The following is a 20,343-nucleotide window of genomic DNA, read 5'->3' on the forward strand; positions in this document are numbered from 1 at the left end:
ACCCAAGTATAGTAGCCTAGTGAGTACCAGTTAACAGTGCTCTTACCCTCAGCACTCTCCCTGACCTGGGTCACAGTATAGCACACATGCATAATATGAACTAAACATAATTACATGATTACACTGAAACACACTACTTCATTATTGCAGTCCTTCTGTTTAATCAGAATGACATGTACTAAGTCATAAAGTTCATAATGATCTCTTATAAGTAAGTAATCTTTATTTATATAGCACTTTTCCAGAGCAGCTCACAAAGTGCTTTACAGACAAGAAGATCAATAATAAAACAAAATAAAAATTAAAGTAATCAAAACACAGGCGAATCAATAATATATATATAATAACTAAACATGATCTAATCAATAATTTCTGTCACAGCATGAATCCAACACCAATCATATAGTTGTTTCTGAAACACCTGACTTTATGCTTTATATCTCTCATTTTTGTAGGTGCTTTGGATCATGCCCTGCAGTATATTCAAGAACTGGAGGACAGATTGCAGAAAATGTCAGTGGGGTCATCAAACATCTTTGGTAGATTTTGCGTTTCTGATGAGACAATCAGGTATTATACCAGATTCCCTTCTCAGCAAGTATTTGAGATTTTTTGGGAATCCATCGCTCCATCTGCCAAACATCTCATCTACTGGACCAAGGCACAGAGAATGGGAGAAGAAGCATCTGCAACACCAAGCCCTGCACGGAAGATCCAGCTCGTAGATGAATTATTTATCTATTGCCTTCGTGTAGCTGCTGGACTAAAGGAACAGGTGATTGCGGACATCTGCGGAGTAAGCATAGCTACAGTCAGCAGAATAATTATCACATGGGCAAATTACCTGTTTTTTGTGCTGGGTTCAGTACCCATTTGGATGTCCAGACAACAAGTGAATGACTCCATGCCACAGAAATTTAGAGAGTACAGTCCAAAAGTCAGAGTCATACTTGACTGCACAGAAATTCGCTGTGAGAGAGCCACCTCTCTGACACTTAACTCCGAGACCTTCTCTAACTACAAGAACACCACCACATTTAAAGGTCTACTTGGAGTAGCACCATGTGGTGCAGTAACATTTATTTCCAGCCTCTTCACAGGATCCATTTCTGACAAAGAGATCACAAGACAGTCGGGCATTCTGGAGTTACTGGAAATGGACGATGAGGTCATGGCAGATAAAGGTTTTGTTATTGAAGATATGTTGGCAGCTAAAGGTGCAAGACTGATCATCCCACCGTTCAAAAAGGGAAAACAGTTCAGCAAAAAAGACTGTGAACAAACACAGGCAATTGCCAGACTCAGGATTCTTGTTGAAAGGGTGATTCGCAGGGTTAAGGAAAATCATATTTGGGATTCTACTGTGTCTCTTAGCCTGGCTGGAAGCATAAATCAGATCTGGCATAATTGTTGTTTTATGATCAATTATCAAGGACCAATGTTTCTTGAGTCAGAATAAACTTGCATGGTTGTTCATAAACACTTAGATTATCCATTTATTATCAGTAATGATGTAACATGTTTGTCCATGCTGCTAAAAAAAGTAAACAGATTATTTTTGCTTAAAACAATCAACAGAGGCAATCCATTTTGTTTGTTCTGTATTTATTTTTCTGAACAATAAAATAATAATATTTGCTTCTCACTTTTCATTGTTTATGCAATTGTTAACCACACACAAATTTAAATACAAATGCCATTCACACCATTGAAAGAAACATGTCCATGTAGATGTTGTGATAAAAAATATCCAACTTGTCTTTCATTGATGCTATAAAATCATCATCTCTCCAAATTCGTTGGATCGTTAGATCACCTCTTGTGTCTGTGACAAAGTCACACCACTGCAAACCAGTCACTGCAAGCTGGCCTTGAACTTGCCAGTAGTATTTGTGGGATTCTTTTAGTTTGGCCTGATCTTTCGTCATTTTGATGAATGACACTTGAGCTATATTGTCAGCTGTGGTGCTTTTTACTTCTACCAGCCCAAATGGTGGGGTCTCTGAAGGATCATACACTCTCCCATCTGGGCTGGCTCCTAGATGTGGTGCTTCTGGGTGCACAACCAAACCACATGGCATGACGGTGACATTTCCCATTTCAGAATAGGCTTTCAGAATTTCTGGTTCAAGGTCCAAGCCACGTCTCATAGCACTTGTTTGCTTTGTCCCCCTAATGATTCGTGCTGCTAGCGACTGCCCAGATGAATCCCCAATCACATGGCATACCTCTCTGAACCTGCTCGCAGTTACCCTTGGTTGACGAATTTGTGCCCATGCAGTGCATTTTGACTGAAGTCTGGTGGCCTCTTCAATTTCTGCAGCAATGCTGTAAGACAACTGTAAAGACTCTAAATGAAGGGCTTGATGCTGACTAGGAACAAATTTAAAGTTGGATCATAATGAATGATCAGCAACAGGCAGTACAGGAAAGTTTACATTGTCAGGACCAGCTGTTGTACTCACAGGAGGACACTGGTAAGACAGTGTACTTCCACGAGGCACAGGCCCAAATTTGGAGGGGACAAATTCTAGATTTGCAATGCCTTCTAACACAGTCACTAGCAGAGGACGAGGGCTGACTTGACTCAGTTTTTCTGCCGATGCCAAAACATTCTGATCTGGAAGGGGCCCTATAGATAAGGATTAAAATGATTAGTAAATGTAACATATTTTTGCATTTAAACTTAAACATTTAATTAAACAGAAGGAACATTATTGTCTCACCTGGATAAGCTCTGTAAAGAGTAGACTTCACTCCAGTCTTCTCCAGTGTTGTAGGTTTCCTCACAACAAGCTGACCCAATGGCTCTGGATGGACTCCCTTAGAACGAATACAATCACAAAACTATTACTGACATTTAGGCTCACTTTGAAGTGAGTTAGTGCATTTTAAGAGGTGAAGACATTTGTCAGTGTTTCTCAATGCCAAGTCCAACTGCTCTGTACTTTTCATGCTTTACAGACCCATTTAAACTTAGGAGTGCACATACCTGTGTCCTTGGCCTATGCCATCTTTGCAGCTCACTAGTGCAGGCCAGAGGCAGTGGCACAGCAGTCAAATTCAGCTGCACATAGTGGGCTGTTTGGAAGAGTAGTGCAACGACATGATTGCACAGACCCTTACCAGCTGCACAACTGCATGTATGAGTAATCAGGCTACAATCCAGTGCATCCATGGTCACCTAAAGTAAATGAAAATAAGTTTAGATAATGAACTGGCAATTTATACAAAGCATTTCAGGAAAACTGTATATTGCAGGGAAAGAATATATCTGCAACCGCAGTCCTATCACATGTCATAAGAACAGAAGAACATAAAAAAGCTGCAAACTGCAGTGGAAGAAAAGGTACAGCCTGAACGAAGATATAAGTAAATGAATATTCTAACAGACTTTTGAGCCAACCGGCAGACCAAGTATAACCTCAAGTTTGTGTGGCTCCTCGTTCTTCCTCATAGATCGGTAGCATCTAGCTCTGACAATCACTTTGCTGTCGACTATGTTGGACACTGAATAAGCAATAATACTTAATAACTTGGTGTGTGTCATGAACTTTACTGATACTGATGTAAACCAAACAATCAATAGTTGACGTTAGCTGCTTGCTAACCTAGCTAAATATTGTTAACTAAAGCTGTCAGTATCATTCGAAATATTATAATATATATCATAATAATATAGACCACTCCGTAGGTGTGACTAACATAAAAAATATGTTTTACCACTCCGTAGGATGACTAATGGAACTAGCTATACGTTAAATAATAGTTAGTTACCTAGCTAGCGTTAGCTGGTGTTAGCTTACCCTGGTATAAGTGAATGAATTCTTCTACAAACAATTTGTAGCCTCTATTCAACCTGGATCCCTTCGTGGTTGAATGTTCTCCAACGATCCTTGAAACGTTTTCAAAATTCAGTCTCGGCAGCGACGACAGGGATGAAGTAAACACACGCTCCATGCTGAGGTGAATTGACAACAACTGTCTTCTACGAGTACCGGAACTTTTTTTACCCGGCGGTGACGTATTTCCGTTTTGTTGTGAAAAGGGCCTATTAGGTGTCCATTACAGTAATCAATCCTACTAGAAATAAAAGTAGACTAAGGATGAGTGTCTAGGTCTGTCTCTAGGTTCAAATGTTTCACATAACCCTGAATGAGACATTTTAAACCCCCAGTATTTAGTATAAAGTACAGCAGTGTGTTGTTGCTTCTTTGAAAAAGTAGTTCAGATGATGCATGTGTGTGATTTTACTGCAAAAATACCATTCTGAATAAGGATAGTTTGGTTTTGATTGCAAAGTTTCATTTTGACACAGAAGTGAGACGTTTATCTTATTTGCCTAGTGAGTAAAGTTGGCACAATGAGTCAAATGATGCAACAAATATGTAAGCTGTTGCAAAAAATAATAAATAAATACAGTACAATAAGTGCAGAACATGTACAAGTCCAGAACTTGAATGGAATTTAAATCTGACTTTTCTGCAATTAATGTTAATTATATATTATTTTAATTAATAAGATTAGTCTATTTTGATTATTTTTCACTGATACACTTTTTACTGCACTGTAAAAAGAATACTGTGAAATGTACAGTAACTTACTGGCAGCAATTAGCTGGTAAGTTGCTGTAATCAATTTCACAGTATGCATACTGTACATTTAATCACAGTACTTACAGTTCTTACTGTAATTTTTATCACAGTAAAATTACTGTATTTTCTATTACAGTAATTACTAAACTACTGTAAGAGCTTTACAGCTTAAAATTACTGTATATTAATCATTTTAATATAGTAAATTAATTACTGTAAAAAGGATTATATACTGTAAAATGAAGACGACATTGTTGTCCCACAAAATTCAATTTATTGTATTGCTTTGAATATTTTAACACATTTTAGAACATTTAAATACAAGGTACAATATTAAATGTGGAACTGTATAAAAACACAAAAAGCTTTAGAAATAAAAACAATTAAATTCCTCCTTTCTGGGCTGGGGAATCCTTGAATTGGGTCTGAAAAGTTGCTAAATAATATAGCGACAAAGTCTCTATGTTGGCAACACAGTCTTCTGTACTTGGTACTCACGGCTAGCAAAAAAACGAGTGATGAGCTTCACTAAATGCAGCTAGCTGGCACACCAACACATACATGCTAGCAAACACTAACGTTTATGAAGTCACGTTACTCCTACAGCAAACTGATGGTTATCCACTAAATGTCACAAAATAACAAATTCTATCAAAATGTCATATACAATGAGTAAGTTGTTGTAATTTAAAGCACATTAGCAGCTAAGGAAGGTGCCTCTCTAACGTTTCCCTTACGTTTCTATCAGTGCAGTGTAGGATTATGTAGCAGAGCAGTACCTTAGAATGGTGGAAGTAACAGCTGATAAACACTGGGTTCATGTTCATTTACACTATACTGGAATAAACTGATGAAAGCAAAGCTTTCAATGCTATTTATCTCTCTTAGTACCAGTTACTACCTCGACACAGACTGACTGTTTATTAGCTGAAAGATGCGAGCTAAAAAAGGCTCGGCTAATAGCGTTAGCTGAGCTAACCATTAGCACTAGAAGACTGGCTGCTGGTGTACGTGCCTACAATAAAAACAGTGATTTCAACGCGGGTTAATATATATAGCTATACAGCTAACTACACAGCATGTATTAGCTATGAAGGATATAAAGCAGGGTTGCCAACTCTCACGCATTGAGCGTGAGACACACGCATTTGACCGTTTTCACACGCTCTCACGCCACACTTCCGATATCTCATGCCGAAAAAAAAATATCCAGTTTATTTACCTCAGATCCACATATATGATTCAATACGTTACTAGTTCGCTAGCTCTTGCGCCATCCACCGGCGATATAACACTGAATCTGTGTCCATTTTACGTTCGTCACCCCCCCCCCCCCCCCGAATAAATCCCGCTGAATAAATCCCGCTCAAAATTACTGTATTATGATTCACAGCTAAATTATATTTACTGTAGAATTCACCTGCCACTGAAGTTTGACCATGATGCTTTGCAGATTTACAGTAACATGTTCTACAGTAAGAATTTGATCATTTACAGTAATAATGCTGTAAAAACTACAGAAATTGATTACAGTGTGTCTCAATATAAATATTAGTCAAATTATACTGCTGGATTACAACTAAAAAATCTGTTTCTTAGCATTTGATTTTCAAATCAAGGAAATTAAAATTTCTTTAAACATTTGGTAAAATACTACCACTTGATGTGATGCTAATAGACATTCAAATAGATGTGCCATATTCTAAAACTACATACCTACAAATGTTTCCCATAAAGCAGTGTCTGAGCATGTACATCTATAAATATGAGAATCCAACAAAAAGCAGTGCATTATAAACAGTGTTGTATAAAGTATTAGAGACCCATACTTGAGTAAAAGTACAAGTACTCTATCAAAAATGTTACTTGAGTAGAAGTTGAAGTGTTCTTTAAAAACTTTACTTAAGTAGAAGTACAGAAGTATTCAGCATTCTTTGTACTTAAGTATTGCAAGTAGTTTATTCTGAAATTTATTACTCAAGTACTGAAAGTAAAAAGTACAAGTACTGGGTTTTGAATTAATTAAAGAAAGCCATCAAAGTTTGATTATCAATTATTTTTATATATCACTTACAAATCAAAGATGTCAAAGACAAATACAAGTGGTCTGTATGTATAAACAAGTAGCAACTTAAAAACTGGGCTTAACACTTCACGCACAAAAAACAGATAACCTATGTCCCGCTACGTCGTAGGTTTGATGCAGAAGTACAAGTTTGCCTTAATTTAGCTGAGAAAACGAGGTGTATTTTGGACGTAAAATCCATCCGTAGGGTTCTAAGGGTGAGCCTACTATCCTGCTTTTACCCCTAACAAATGCCTTTACCCTATAAAAACACTACAATATAAAAATGGGCACATAATTAGTCAGCATGAAGAGACACTGCTTACTGTTGCTAAAAACACACAACTCAGCGTGACATCGCCTCCTTCCTCACCCTCACCGCCACGATCACTCGATGTTGAAGGTGTGGAAGGTGCCAATATATGTACATTAAAACGCCAACAAGCTTCTCTTCTGCTGTTACCAAACAAGGTACCATCTCTTTTAATGAGATAAAAAGCGAATCATTTGGAATAATTTTGAGTATATGTGTATTTGTATAAATAAGTAAACTAAGCTGAAGGTGCTGGAAAATACTGAAAATGGTATGGAGTCAAATTAGGGTCTTTAATGGTGACGAAAAAATAATATCGCAAATATAAGATTAGCATTTTGCATTTTACGTTCCTATTTGTTTCTGCAATACTTTCCCTCTTTTGCGTTTCTTTCTTTTCTTTGATTTTCACATTTTATGTTGCTGCTTTTTTTGCAATACTTTCTCCCTTTTGCGTTTCTTTCTTTTCTTTGCGCGTCACTGCTTTTCTTTGCGTCTCGCATTTTACGTTCATAATTTTTTTTTGCGCTTCTCTCTAATTTGACTCCATACAATGGACCTTCAAAGTGCCGTACAAGTGCATGAATTTAACTTCGCACGCACAAAAATCGAGAGGTGCACAACATCGCGACGCGACCGTGGCCAACGCTCATGGGCAGAGCCACCGCGATTGCATCATTTTTGCCGCGCGGACCCTTGCAGCAGTCACGACGTGTCAAGTGAACCTAGATTACGAAGCTCAAGTGTTCCGTGAAGGCAGCAGCAGAGTAAACGAGACGCGACCGGAGCATGCGCAGTTTTCTCATAAGACAGCCTGATCGCTTGACCCGGTGACAGCGCCAGCTAACACGTTTATAATTGTAACGAGTAACTATACAGCACGTCAAAAATTTATCGGAGTAAAAGTATTAAACTGATGGAAAATATGTAGTGAAGTAAAAGTGGAAGTAGGAGAAAAAAATAATACTCCAGTAAAGTACAGATACAGCATTTTAGTACTTAAGTACAGTAGCGAAGTAGTTCTACTTCGTTACTATACAACTCTGATTATAAACCATATGATCACATGCTCGTGTTTAATTGGCCGGCTCATGTCAATCTCTAGTTTGGGCCGATTGGGAGGGAAAAATAATTTTGGGCCCTGAGTGCACATATATACCACAAATACACTGGGGGGGAAAAAAGTGTTAAAAAAAACGGTAATTTTCTGGCAGGGGGTGCCAGAAAATTACAGTAAAAAAAAAAACAGATAAGTACTGTAGATTTAAAAACGGTGATTATATTTACAACACTTAACATGCAACACTGTCATTTTACAGGAAATATTCCTAAAATTGAATAAAATCTCTTACTTTCCACATATATTTATTGCTAGAATAGTTGCATACACCTCTAAAAAACAGAATAATTATGTCACGTTGAGGACCCCGGCCCCTCCCTTTTGGGCGTGTGTTTACGTAGTCTACGTGCATCGTCTGCGTCTGTGGATATTCCGTGGTGATGGCTATGTCATGTGATAATCCGTCTCACCTGTGAATCGTCTCGTAATCACATGGGGTTAATGTGGTTTGTCTATTTAATGTGCGCTCGCGCAGTGTCCTGTGCTCGTCGTTGTCTAAAGTCTACACGTTGTGTGTGTGCGCTTGCTATATGTTATTCGTGCGCTGTTGCGCAATATCTGTAAGAATAAAGTGACGTCAGTGGAAACTAAGGATTCAGTGTCTCATCCTTCGCCACAGCCCCAGCGTCACAAATTATCTTTATAAATGATAAATGAGAAAAGTTTAAGTACATATTATTTGTACTGTTCTCAAACAAATAGCATATAAAACACAGAGAAAACATGTAATTGTACATGGCTAAAGCCAAAATGTATATGAATGGTTAGAAATCTTACAAAAAATAACTGTTTTCTTATCTTTATTATTCTTCAAATACATTAATATACTGTACAATTAAAAGTATTTTTTTTCTGTACATATATGTTAATTTTCTTCCCCATTAAAATAAATACATTGGCCTTTCCCCCCCAATAAAAAAAATCTATGAAAATATGTAATCAAATACACCATACAAATAATAGTCTAACAAAAAAAAACTGTTTTTTACAGTGTAAAGCCAAATATAATATATACACTATACACCATACACATATACAGTATAAGACAAAAAAATTTTACACTTATTTAAATGTTCACCTGTGCAAATATGCATGGTTAATATACATTTTAAAATGCATTTTATTTATTTCCTTTCTAAGCTTTATGCACACAATAATGAAACTGTTTACACAATATGCACATAACTGCTCCTCCAGGTTATGTATTCCATTTTAGGCAATATTTGATAAACCCTTGCCAAATCCATGTATATTTTTTGTTCCAGTATGTGGAACGGCAGAGTAAGGGTTAATAACCCAGTTTGTAAAAGAGGTTACTGAAAGTATAGATAAAAAGATATAGATTATGTACAGTTGAAGTCTGAACATGCATGTTATACTCTCTTGCTTTGTATTGTGAGTTTGCAGGGGTATATTTAATTTAAGCATATGACCAGTTGACACCTCTGTGAATCACCCCTGATCTTGGTTGTAGTCTAAAATCCATGCCCAAAATACAGGTTTTAGCCTATTTTGAGAAGGGAGAGAACTAGTGGACCTGTCAGTGACACATAAAAACACTGGCTGTATAGTTTAATCATACATTTGTACTGCATCTTTTTCTGCCATGTTAAGATGTGGAGCAGTCCATCACTTTTGCAGGAGATGCTCCATGCTCTGGTTGATGAATGAAAAGCCAGCAAAGGCACTCTGGTCCGTTAAGCCAACCAAACCTTTCTCACATTGGGACAGGCGGTCACTTAAAAACTCCTGGTCACAGTTACTACAGCCATTGGGTGATTTCTGTGGTTGGAGGTGAATGGATGCAAATCACATGATGAACATAGGCTGCATTTCAGTACAGTATCTGTATTTTTGCAATTTGCTCTATGAGCATACAGTATGAAAAGTAAAAAAAAAAAAAAAAAAACCCGGAATGAGAGAGGACTGTAAGAAATGGAAAGAGATGGAAAGAAAGCTCATACCACTTTTGGCTTGTAAGGGGGTTCGATTTCTCTCCTCTCCAGAGCAGACCAGTTAACGGTCTTGAAAAATGACTGACCTCGGATATTACCCACAACACCCAGTCTAAGAGAAGGGTCTCGCTCAAATAGCTTTGTTCATGGAAGAAAACCAAAAGCAAGAATATTATTCATAATAGAAATATCTCAGTGTGTCTCCTTTCCAAGTGCATAATAGCAGAACTCTGTTCATGTCTTGGTTGTAAAGTATTATTATTATTATTATTATTATTACTATTATTAATGTGTCATCAGGTGTGGTTTTGTGTATGCCTATTCGCTCTTTGCATGTCTCTGGTATCCACAGTGATCCAGTGAGGGTAGTGAGGTGTGTCCAGGTGTTATAAAGCTCATCTATATCATCACCATCGAATGGAGGCCGACCAATCAGCATCTCATACACGAGCACACCAAATGACCACCAGTCCACTGAAAATGAATACTACTGACCCAGAAGGATCCACACACACACACACGCACACATATTCATGGTCTCCAAGAGGGCATACTGAATTACATTGACATTGCTACAGGTGAGAATATTCAATGTCAAATTCATTTGATGGCTTCTCATACCTCAGGGGCAATGTAGTGTCCCACAGAAGGTTGTGGCAAGATTTTCTCCAAAAACATTTTCTTTACAAATGCCAAAGTCAACTATCTTTATTTGACCATCTCCATCTAGCATCACCAGTGATGGCTAAGTTACCTTGAGAAAGTAATCCGATTACTGATTACTCCTTTTAAAAGTAACTTAGTTACGTTACATATTACTTGATTTTAAAAGTAACTACGTTAGATTACAAGTTACTTTAATAGTTACATTCAGCAGCAAAATAAATTTTTCCAATACTCACTTTATTGGAAGTGCATTTTTAACAGTAACAATGTATTGAAGCAGGTTCGGTAACCGAGGCAGAAACTGCTTAATCCAAAAATCCCGAGGAGGGAAACTTTATTGATAACGCAACCCTGGCTCGCGCAGGCTCCGCCCCCCCAGTGTCACTTAAAGGGCAAGACTCGCCGTGAGGAGTAGGAGTCGCTACAGTATCTCCTGACATTACGTTTGTGTAGCTGCGCGGTATTATTTGTAAATTTATTTGTAAACGTAATACAAGCGAACTGGGGTGGGTTTCCCGAAACGTTCGTAGCGCCAAGTACTTCGTAACCTCTTATGAAACGTACGAGGTTAAGAAGTACTTAGCGCTACGAACGTTTCGGGAAACCCACCCCAGTTCAGTCAGACAGCTTGTGAAACGAAATACCATTACAATTTCAAGCAATTTAAAGTAGGCTACGTTAGTCAAAATTCCAGCACTTTTCAAACGTGGAACACAAAGCAACATTAAAATTGGTCAGGTAAATGTTCCTTCCCCTGTTTTTGAGGGGTGTTTCTTTACACTACCACATATCGTTACGGGAGGACACTGCACAGAATGACTTGTAAAACGTGCTCGCGCTCTCACAGGGTCGGGCGCAGCGTGCGGAGTCGAGCGCTACGGTCAGACGCAAAAGTAGAACTGAGCCAAGAAGAAAGCAAAAATATATATTTTACTAGGGAAAATATAAATAGTAACGCACAGTTATTTGGATAAGTAACTTTAATCTGATTACTGGACTGGAAATAGTAGCGCGTTATATTACTCGTTACCGAAAAAAAATGTGAAATGTGCCATATTTTGTCAATTGTGATTTTTTACACCCCAATCGAAATTTGTCCTCCGCTTTTAACCCATCTGTGCAGTCAGAACACACACACACACACACTAGTGATTACTAGGGGGCTGTGGATCACACGTGCCCAGAGCGGTGGGCAGCCCTAGCCCGGCGCCCGGGGAGCAGTTGGGGTTAGGTGCCTTGCTCAAGGGCACCTCAGTCATGGCCTGTCTGGGAATCGAACCCACGACCCGCCGGTCACAAGACCAGTTCCCTAACCGCCAGGCCATGACTGCCTGTCTGGTGACTAAGATTAAGATTAAGATTAAGATTAGAGTAACGCGTTACTAAGTAACGCGTTACTGACATCACTGAGCATCACATTATCCAACTTGAGATCCCTAATGCAGGAGAAAAATACAAAAATGTGGTTTAGTAGACAAGAACAGTAAAGGTGAAAGTACATAATGCCCATTTAGCTTTGTTTGTGTAACCTGTAGATGATGCCTTTTCCATGAAGGAACTGCAGTCCACACACAATTTTGGCTGCATAGAATCTGGAAGGAAGTAACAAACCAGGAGCCATCAGACCAGACTATAATTACACACACCTACGTTTATACTTATAGAAGGCATACAAAAAAACATCATTGTGTGTGTGTGTGTGTGTGTGTGTGAGTTGCCTCACGTGGCTCTGTAGAGGTCAAAGCGTCCTTTCTCCTGTATGTGGAACTTCGGGTCATCTCCGTTCAGATACTCCATCACAAAGAACAAGTGCTCCTAACATGCAGACAGGCCAGAGGCCAGGCCAGAGCTAGCACCCGCTTCTCCACCATGGTGGACTCTACATCACCATTCATCAGCACCACGTCTTTCCTCAAGGCTTTCATGGCAAACCAATCCTCACTGCCCTTAAGTTCAGCCAGAAAAAACCTGAGCAGGGACCAAGGGAGAGAAATAGACAAACAGAGCAGAGTGAAAGAAAAACACACACACACATCCATTAAATATGAAGATTTGATGAAATAGTGCTTGTTTGGTCAATTCCTGGGCAGATAGTATTTAACAATAGAAGTGCAAAAGGACAGACGTGAAAATGATAAGTGAATAGTCAGGAGAAGTGAAGAGAGACACAGAGTCAGCGCGTGTGTGGAGGACACGGGAGCCACGTGAAGGGGAAGACTCTACCTTGCTAAAGCTTCCTTTGCCCAGTACTTTGTGGAAGGTGAAGTGCTCGGCAGTGATGTGTGTCTGGTGGCTGATCCGGGACGGGGAGCGAGGACTCGAACCCTCCCACAGACGACCGAATGGAGTTGCGTCTACAGAGATGTGTCATTTACATCAACGTTGCAGCTATATTCATCACAGTCACCAGAGGCGGTCTTTGCATAGAGGCGTTGCTAGGCAATTGCCTTGGGCCCCTCCCACTGTAGGGCCCCCTTGTCTAGCTAAAGCCAGGTTCACACTACACGTCTTTTCAGTCGTCAGGTTTTTGTGCCGTTCGCACTACACGACTGGTTGTGCTGTAATCGCACAATTTTTTTTACCGCTTAACCACTCCATAGTCCCAAATTGCCAGAATTATTTCATCTCTCCGTTGCAGTGAACATAGATATAGTCAATCGCACTATTTCTCCAGTGCTGTCACAATAACTTAAACACAGTGTTGTAGTAAAGTTGTATGAAGCTAGACGCTGCTGTTGACTCACAGTCACCGACTGGGCTAGATATTAAACATGCTAGATATCTGCCGGTCGTCTGCGATGAGTTGGCGACCACTCGGCGAGCGTCTTTCAGCAGTTCACACTACACGACTGAGCGAGCGAGTGATCCCCGATTTGCCTCCGACCACAGTTTCTGTCGGCGATCTACAAAAACAGTCGGTGACTGAAAAACCAGCCTAAAATCGTGTAGTGTGAACCTGAACTTATTTGTCGCATATTAATGTTGATGGGCCCCCTAGCTAAATTCGCCTTGAGCCCCCAAATTGCTAAGTCCGCCACTGAGTCACTATTAATGAATAATAATAATAATAATAATAATAATACATTTTATTTATATAGCGCTTTCCACAGTGCTCAAAGACGCTTTACAAAACACATTAAAACAGAAGGCATAAGATAATATGCACACACACACACTGACCAGTGGTGTCAGTTCCTGGACTTTTGTTGTAGTCCTGATAAAGTCCAACCTCCTGCGTGTTTGCATCAGGCCGCTTTGTTGACTTCTGTGGATGGAAAACAAAGTTTTTAAACAATATTTCTAATAATGAAATAACCATTAGCTTGAATTTTATATTTTTCTTTAAACAGTACATTTTTACACATCCAGAATCACCTGGCTGACTTGGGTGAATGCCTCAGCCAGTAGTTTCTGGTTGATGTCACACAGATTAGCCACTTTAGTTTGGCACTTGTGATGAACATTCGTGCCACAGTCTGAGGACATTTTGACAATCAGAAACAGAAAGACATACACATATTCTAACCCAACCTATGCACGTAAACTCTCACTCACCCTCACACTTCAATCCCCAAGAAGAAACATTTGAATTGAAGCTTAAATCAAAATATATTAATAGTTGTAAGTTCAAGTGCATATAGTTTTTTTTTATAAATATTTTCCATAATTTGGTGAATTACAAAGCCAGCCCTGCTCTTCCCTACAGGGATGCATGTGACACCATATGCCCTGTGGTGTGACGGGCAGGGTGAGCAACTAAAAAGGAAGCGATCACGCCAAGTCTCAGGGAAAGAGGATAGTTTAATTGAAAGTGCGCAAACCAAAAACCCGTGACATAGTTCCAGATTAAGGAAATAATAACCAGCAGTCAACTGGTACAAAGACAAGAGATATATAGATGAACAAACGACCCTCAGGTGAGACGGATCACGGGTCCCGCCCACCTGAGGGACGAACATCACATGACCAAAACAGGACAGCTGCCGCTGTAGACGGGGGCGACCGGCAGGGGGCCCCCCACAACGTGACAGACCCCCCCACCAAAGCCGCACTCCCTTCCGGATGTGCGGCTTACAGCAGCAACACACAAAACAGCAAAGAGGAGGGAGGGCGGGGACAAGACAAGGACCCGTTCCCTGCCGTCCTGGAGCTGGAACACAAAACACACACATAGCTCCCCGTCACTGGATGGAGACAAGGCAGGGACCCATTCCCTGCAGTCCTGGAGCTGTAACATAAAAGACACGTTAGCTGTCCTCCCTGGGCGGGACCCTGGACCGACTTGGCCGTCAACAAGATGAAACCACGCCCCAGTCGGTCACAGGGCCCTCACACTCTAACCGGCCTAAGGCCCCTTGAGCCCCACCACTGTGTGCGGACCGGGAGCACATAGCTCACCACACGTCACAGGTGTGGATGTGTGCAGGCTGCCACACTGGGTTGCGGCCACGGCATCCACCGACCACCTCCCGAATCTACCTCTCCACTCGGAGCTGACCCTTGCCTTCCGCTAGGGGTCACCCCAGCCTCCTGGGGAGTCAACCCCTCCCGGGGCCCCTCATCGCAAGATGGACTCCTCCACCTAACCCAGGAGCGCCAGAGACCAGGGCCCTGGCAATCCGCAACAGGGATACGCTGGTCACCCTGAGCTCGAAGGGGAGGGTCTCCTTCTGGAGACCCCACAAGGTCCGGGAGTGCCGCAGTCCACCACCAGGAGCAACCTGCAACACATAACACACACACACGCACACATACAACACAAAACACAAAAAGCGCACCTGCCCTGACCGTTGAACCCCCCCTTTACCCGGGGGGGAGGGTATGCTCGAGCGTGTAGTTTCTGTTCAACTTAAGGAACACCTCATTTCTAACAACCTCTTTGAACAATTTCAATCTGGTTTTAGAACGAATCATAGTACTGAAGCGGCCCTGGTAAGAGTCATGAATGATTTACTGCTGGCAGCTGATTCTGGACTAGTGAACATCCTTGTCCTCCTTGATCTTACTGCAGCATTCGATACTGTCTGTCATGACAGATTGCTCCCCAGACTGGAATCCTGGACTGCGATCACCGACATGGCAATGGCCTGGTTTTGGTCATATCTCACGGACAGGCAGCAGTTCGTTTCTCTGGAAGGTTTTATATCAGACACTTTAACTCACTCCTACAGTTCAGTTCTTGGTCCCCTTCTTTTTATCAACTACATGCTTCCACTTGGTGATATTATCCGACAACATGGTCTTCAGTTCCATTGTTTTGCAGATGACACACAAATTTACATTAGCACGAAGCCTTCTGACCCATTGCCTCCTGATGCGTTGGTCAGCTGTTTAGTTGACATTAAAAGATGGATGAATAACAACTTCCTGAAACTAAACAATAATAAATCCGAAGCCATTCTTGTGGCATCACCTTCCACACTCAAAAAAATTGGCCAACCAACAATATCACTCCCGGGTTTCGTTACGTCCTCACTGGCACAGATTCGCAATTTAGGTGTTATTTTAGACTCCACACTCTCTCAGGACGCTCACATAAAGAACGTCACCAATAGCCTTTTTCCACCTTAAAAACATCGCCAGACTGTGCCACTCTCGTACTAACTCAGTGGCTGAGACCAGAGCCGGCCCTGACCAATGTGGTGCCCTAGGCGAGATTTTGGTTGGTGCCCCCTGTATCATCAATCATCGGGTTGATTGTGCCACTATTAAAGAAACAAATAAAAAGCAAATGACTTAAATATTACCATATAACAAGCAATAAATATAAAGGTGTTGCACAAAAAATATTTTAAAACTATTTTACATAACGTAGTGCAGAGAACAACTTTTAAATAATAATAATTAATTAATTAATTAATTAATTAAAAACAACAACTACCACCAGTGCAAATCAGGGCAATTTGCCTACTGCAACATTATTATTTCAAAAGTGCATCCGCAATGTTTTAGTATATATTTATTTTAAGCTAAGCTAATCATAGCACCTACTAGGATTGGGCAGTATGATGACTCTTTTCACTAAGATCATACAGAGGGGAAAAAGCCACAATGACGATTGAGTGTTAGTTGTGAGTCAAGCGAGCTGGTTTCAAAGAAAAACACAACAGCTACAGATTGGCAACATTTTGGATTTGTTTCAAATAAAAATGAGAGACCATTGGAGCACGCCCCCACAATTCTAATTCGATAATATGATTGGTTGATAAAACTGCCAATCTATAATAAAAGCTCTCAATGTAAAAGGGCCTTTCTCTCTTTTACCTAGAAACAACGGTGTGAAATATTCTGATTGGTTGATTTTTTATTTCACCGCTGAGGTTTTTTCAAGCACAAGTATGAAAAGTGGATTTGAAAGCCGATTTATAGGAAAAATACAAATTATTGGTGAAGCGTTATTAACATATATTACATATAATAGGTAAAGCATCCTTTTTAAGATCAATTAACCTTCAGAGAAGGCGTTGAAGTCCCTGACGCTTCGCCAATGGTATAGTGTTAATTCACCACATATTACCATTATATTACCTGTTTTTTGCCACCTTTCCTCCTCCACGTTTCTCATTTTTCTACCCTGGACACCAGAGGACTTCTGCCTTTTTGACGTCTTTACAGGGAGATGTCACTCACTCTGTGGTGTCTTTTTCCCCACAGAGAAACAGTAACGAGGTGCGCAGAGCGCGCGGGGGAGGGCGGGTTGGCGCGCGGGTGATAGGTGTCGTGTGTTGTTATTATAAGAATTATTAATTTGACTAATATTATTAAACAATTAAATTATGATTATGTGGACTTTGCTTGTTTTCACATTTATTAATTGTTCATTTGTTAAAAAAAAAAAAAAACGCATGCACGCGAGCGCCCCCCTGGACAGCCGGCGCCCCTAGCATTTGCCTATATCGCCTAATGGAAGGGCCGGCCCTGGCTGAGACACTTATACATGCTTTTATTACTTCTAGACTCGACTCGACTTCGGTTTTAATTGGGCTCCCTACTAATAGCCTCAAGAAATTCCAGTATGTCCAGAATTCAGCAGCTAGAGTATTTACACGCATCAGGACATGGGAACACATTACCCCCATATTAAAAGACCTGCACTGGCTTCCGGTCCAATACCGTATACAGTATAAAATACTGCTTCTGGTTTTTAAATCCCGGCATGGTTTGGCTCCTTGTTATCTTTCTGGCTTACTGGCTACATATACTCCATCACTGTCACGTAGGGCAACGCCCCCTCTCGTAGCTGTCACTCTGGGTTCCCTCATGTCCGTGTTTCCTGCCTGTTTGTCCCGCCCTGCTCGTTTGTCTTCGTGTTTCCTTGTTTGTTACCACGCCCAGTGTCAGTGCCATCACCTGTCCCTAGTTAGTTTCTATGTATAAAGTCCCGTCATTCCCCAGTCGTGTCATCCGTGATTTTTTCTACTTCGTGCCTTGTGCTTTGTTATACCTGTTCGTTGTGAGTATTGTTTCCGCTGCCTGCATTCCTGCCTGTTCCGTGTTTCCCCGTCGTGTTTGGTTTATCTGTCCGAGTATGTCTGTTGTTATTTCTTGTATGGACTGCCTTCCCGATATGACCTGCGCCCGGTATTACGACTCTGCTTTTGGTATTCCCCGTATTAAATCTCGCTCATCTCTGCAATTGTGTCCGTCTCCTCGCTCCGTGGCGCAAGCCACGTTACATAATCACGGATCTATCCAGGACACAGCGAGAGAGCGAGACTCCGGTGAGTTTAGTCGCTGTAACGAGTTGTTGGCTGCTTCCGTGCAGTTTAACTCTCAAGTGTTACAGCGCGAACGAGCCGGAGACAGGAATACCCCTGGCGCTGTGGGAACACGGAAGTCTCGACGCGCACCAACGAAAGCCCAGTCACTTTTGGTTTCGACTGGCTTTCGCGTCGAGACTCCTATTGAGCGCTACGTGTCTGCCCGGCTTGGCGAACACCACAGGCATGAGCAACCTGTGGTGCAAGCAGCGGGCAGACGGAATGAGCGCACAGACGAGCGTTGGCTTAACCCTCGGTTTGCTCTCGGTGGCCACTGCGAGCTCCCGACGCCTCGGAGGAGGCGGAGCCGTCGCAGAGAGAGCAACCGAGAGGCTTCTGTGTCTGTGTGTTCTTCCAGGCTCAACCCGGACACTGAGGAGGAGGACTTAACATCGCTGATCCCGCCGGCTACTCCACAGTACACCCCCATGTATTTTTTGGGGGGGAGTACCAGCCACGTCGGCTTGGCGGACACGCCCCCCGATGACGTCAGTATGGTGGCTCCGCCCCCCGAGGACGTCGGCTTGGCGGACACGCCCCCCGATGACGTCAGTATGGTGGCTCCGCCCCCCGAGGACGTCGGCTTGGCGGACACGCCCCCCGATGACGTCAGTATAGTGGCTCCGCCCCCCGAGGACGTCGGCTTGGCGGTTCCGCCCCCCGAGGACGTCGGCTTGGCGGTTCCGCCCCCCGAGGACGTCGGCTTGGCGGTTCCGCCCCCCGAGGACGTCGGCTTGGCGGTTCCGCCCCCCGAGGACGTCAGCATGGCGGTTCCGCCCCCCGAGAACGTCGGCTTGGTGGCTCCGCCCCCCGAGTGCATCTCCTCACCTCGGATTCCTGTCCCCGCTGCCCGTAGGCAGTTCGTGCCTGTTCCTGTCCCCGCTGCCCGTAGGCAGTCCGTGCCGGTTCCTGTCCCCGCGACCCAGGAGAGGTCGTTCACGCCGGTTCCTGTCCCCACGACCCAGGAGGGGTCGTCCACGCCGGTTCCTGTCCCCGCGACCCAGGAGGGGTCGTCCACGCCGGTTCCTGTCCCCGCGACCCAGGAGAGGTCGTTCACGCCGGTTCCTGTCCCCGCGACCCAGGAGGGGTCGTCCACGCCGGTTCCTGTCCCCGCGACCCAGGAGAGGTCGTTCACGCCGGTTCCTGTCCCCGCGACCCAGGAGGGGTCGTCCACGCCGGTTCCTGTCCCCGCGACCCAGGAGGGGTCGTCCACGCCGGTTCCTGTCCCCGCGACCCAGGAGGGGTCGTCCACGCCGGTTCCTGTCCCCGCGACCCAGGAGGGGTCGTCCACGCCGGTTCCTGTCCCCGCGACCCAGGAGGGGTCGTCCACGCCGGTTCCTGTTCCCGCTGCCCGCCAGCGGACCCTGCCTGTTCCCGCTGCCCGCCAGCGGACCCTGCCTGTTCCCGCTGCCCGCCAGCGGACCCTGCCTGTTCCCGCTGCCCGCCAGCGGACCCTGCCTGTGCCCGCTGCCCGCCGCCCGGCTCCGCCTGTGCCCGCTGCCCGCCGCCCGGCTGCGCCTGTGCCCGCTGCCCGCCGCCCGGCTGCGCCTGTGCCCGCTGCCCGCCGCCCGGCCGCGCCTGTGCCCGCTGCCCGCCGCCCGGCCGCGCCTGTGCCCGCTGCCCGCCGCCCGGCCGCGCCTGTGCCCGCTGCCCGCCGCCCGGCCGCGCCTGTGCCCCAAGAGACTGTGCTGCCCCCTGTTGGGCATGGACTTTGTGTTCCCCCTGCTCCGCCATGTACCTCCTATGTTCCGTTGGCCGTGTTCCCCTTGCTCCCTGGTCCCGTCCCTGGTTTTGTTTTGGTCCCTGTCCCCGTGGTTGTGTCTGTTCGTGTCCATGTTCCTGTTCCTGTGTCTGTTTCCTGTGGTGTCG

General features: G+C 43.4%; 1 protein-coding gene and 1 long non-coding RNA gene across 2 annotated transcripts; both read right to left on the reverse strand.

The window, feature by feature from the left end:
* Nucleotides 1–1,529: 1,529 nt before the first annotated feature.
* On the reverse strand, nt 1,530–3,695 carry LOC143509787 (uncharacterized). The gene is made up of 3 exons (XR_013129775.1): nt 2,993–3,695; nt 2,727–2,823; nt 1,530–2,632 (listed from the first exon to the last, which is right to left on the reverse strand). It is a non-coding gene; the product is annotated as an uncharacterized LOC143509787 (long non-coding RNA).
* A 7,598-nt stretch (nt 3,696–11,293) lies between these two features.
* On the reverse strand, nt 11,294–14,304 carry LOC143509788 (protein kinase C delta type-like). Its single transcript, XM_076998605.1, has 5 exons — nt 14,090–14,304; nt 13,895–13,979; nt 12,938–13,068; nt 12,438–12,682; nt 11,294–12,306 (listed from the first exon to the last, which is right to left on the reverse strand). Exons 1-4 carry the CDS (start codon nt 14,198–14,200, stop codon nt 12,668–12,670), a joined length of 342 nt encoding a protein of 113 aa, XP_076854720.1. The 5' UTR covers nt 14,201–14,304; the 3' UTR covers nt 11,294–12,306; nt 12,438–12,667.
* Between the last annotated feature and the right edge of the window lie 6,039 nt (nt 14,305–20,343).

Source organism: Brachyhypopomus gauderio, chromosome 3, assembly GCF_052324685.1.
Source record: "Brachyhypopomus gauderio isolate BG-103 chromosome 3, BGAUD_0.2, whole genome shotgun sequence".
In the NCBI taxonomy this organism is placed as follows: Eukaryota; Metazoa; Chordata; class Actinopteri; order Gymnotiformes; family Hypopomidae; genus Brachyhypopomus; species Brachyhypopomus gauderio.

What these genes read in the sequence shown, in the direction of transcription:
- LOC143509788 (XM_076998605.1), bottom strand. Translation starts at nt 14,200, where the DNA reads ATGTCCTCAGACTGTGGCACGAATGTTCATCACAAGTGCCAAACTAAA. An exon ending in CATTCACCCAAGTCAGCCAG is followed by an intron (nt 13,980 to 14,089) that starts GTGATTCTGGAT and finishes TTCCATCCACAG; the next exon opens with AAGTCAACAAAGCGGCCTGA. An exon ending in TCCAGGAACTGACACCACTG is followed by an intron (nt 13,069 to 13,894) that starts GTCAGTGTGTGT and finishes ACATCTCTGTAG; the next exon opens with ACGCAACTCCATTCGGTCGT.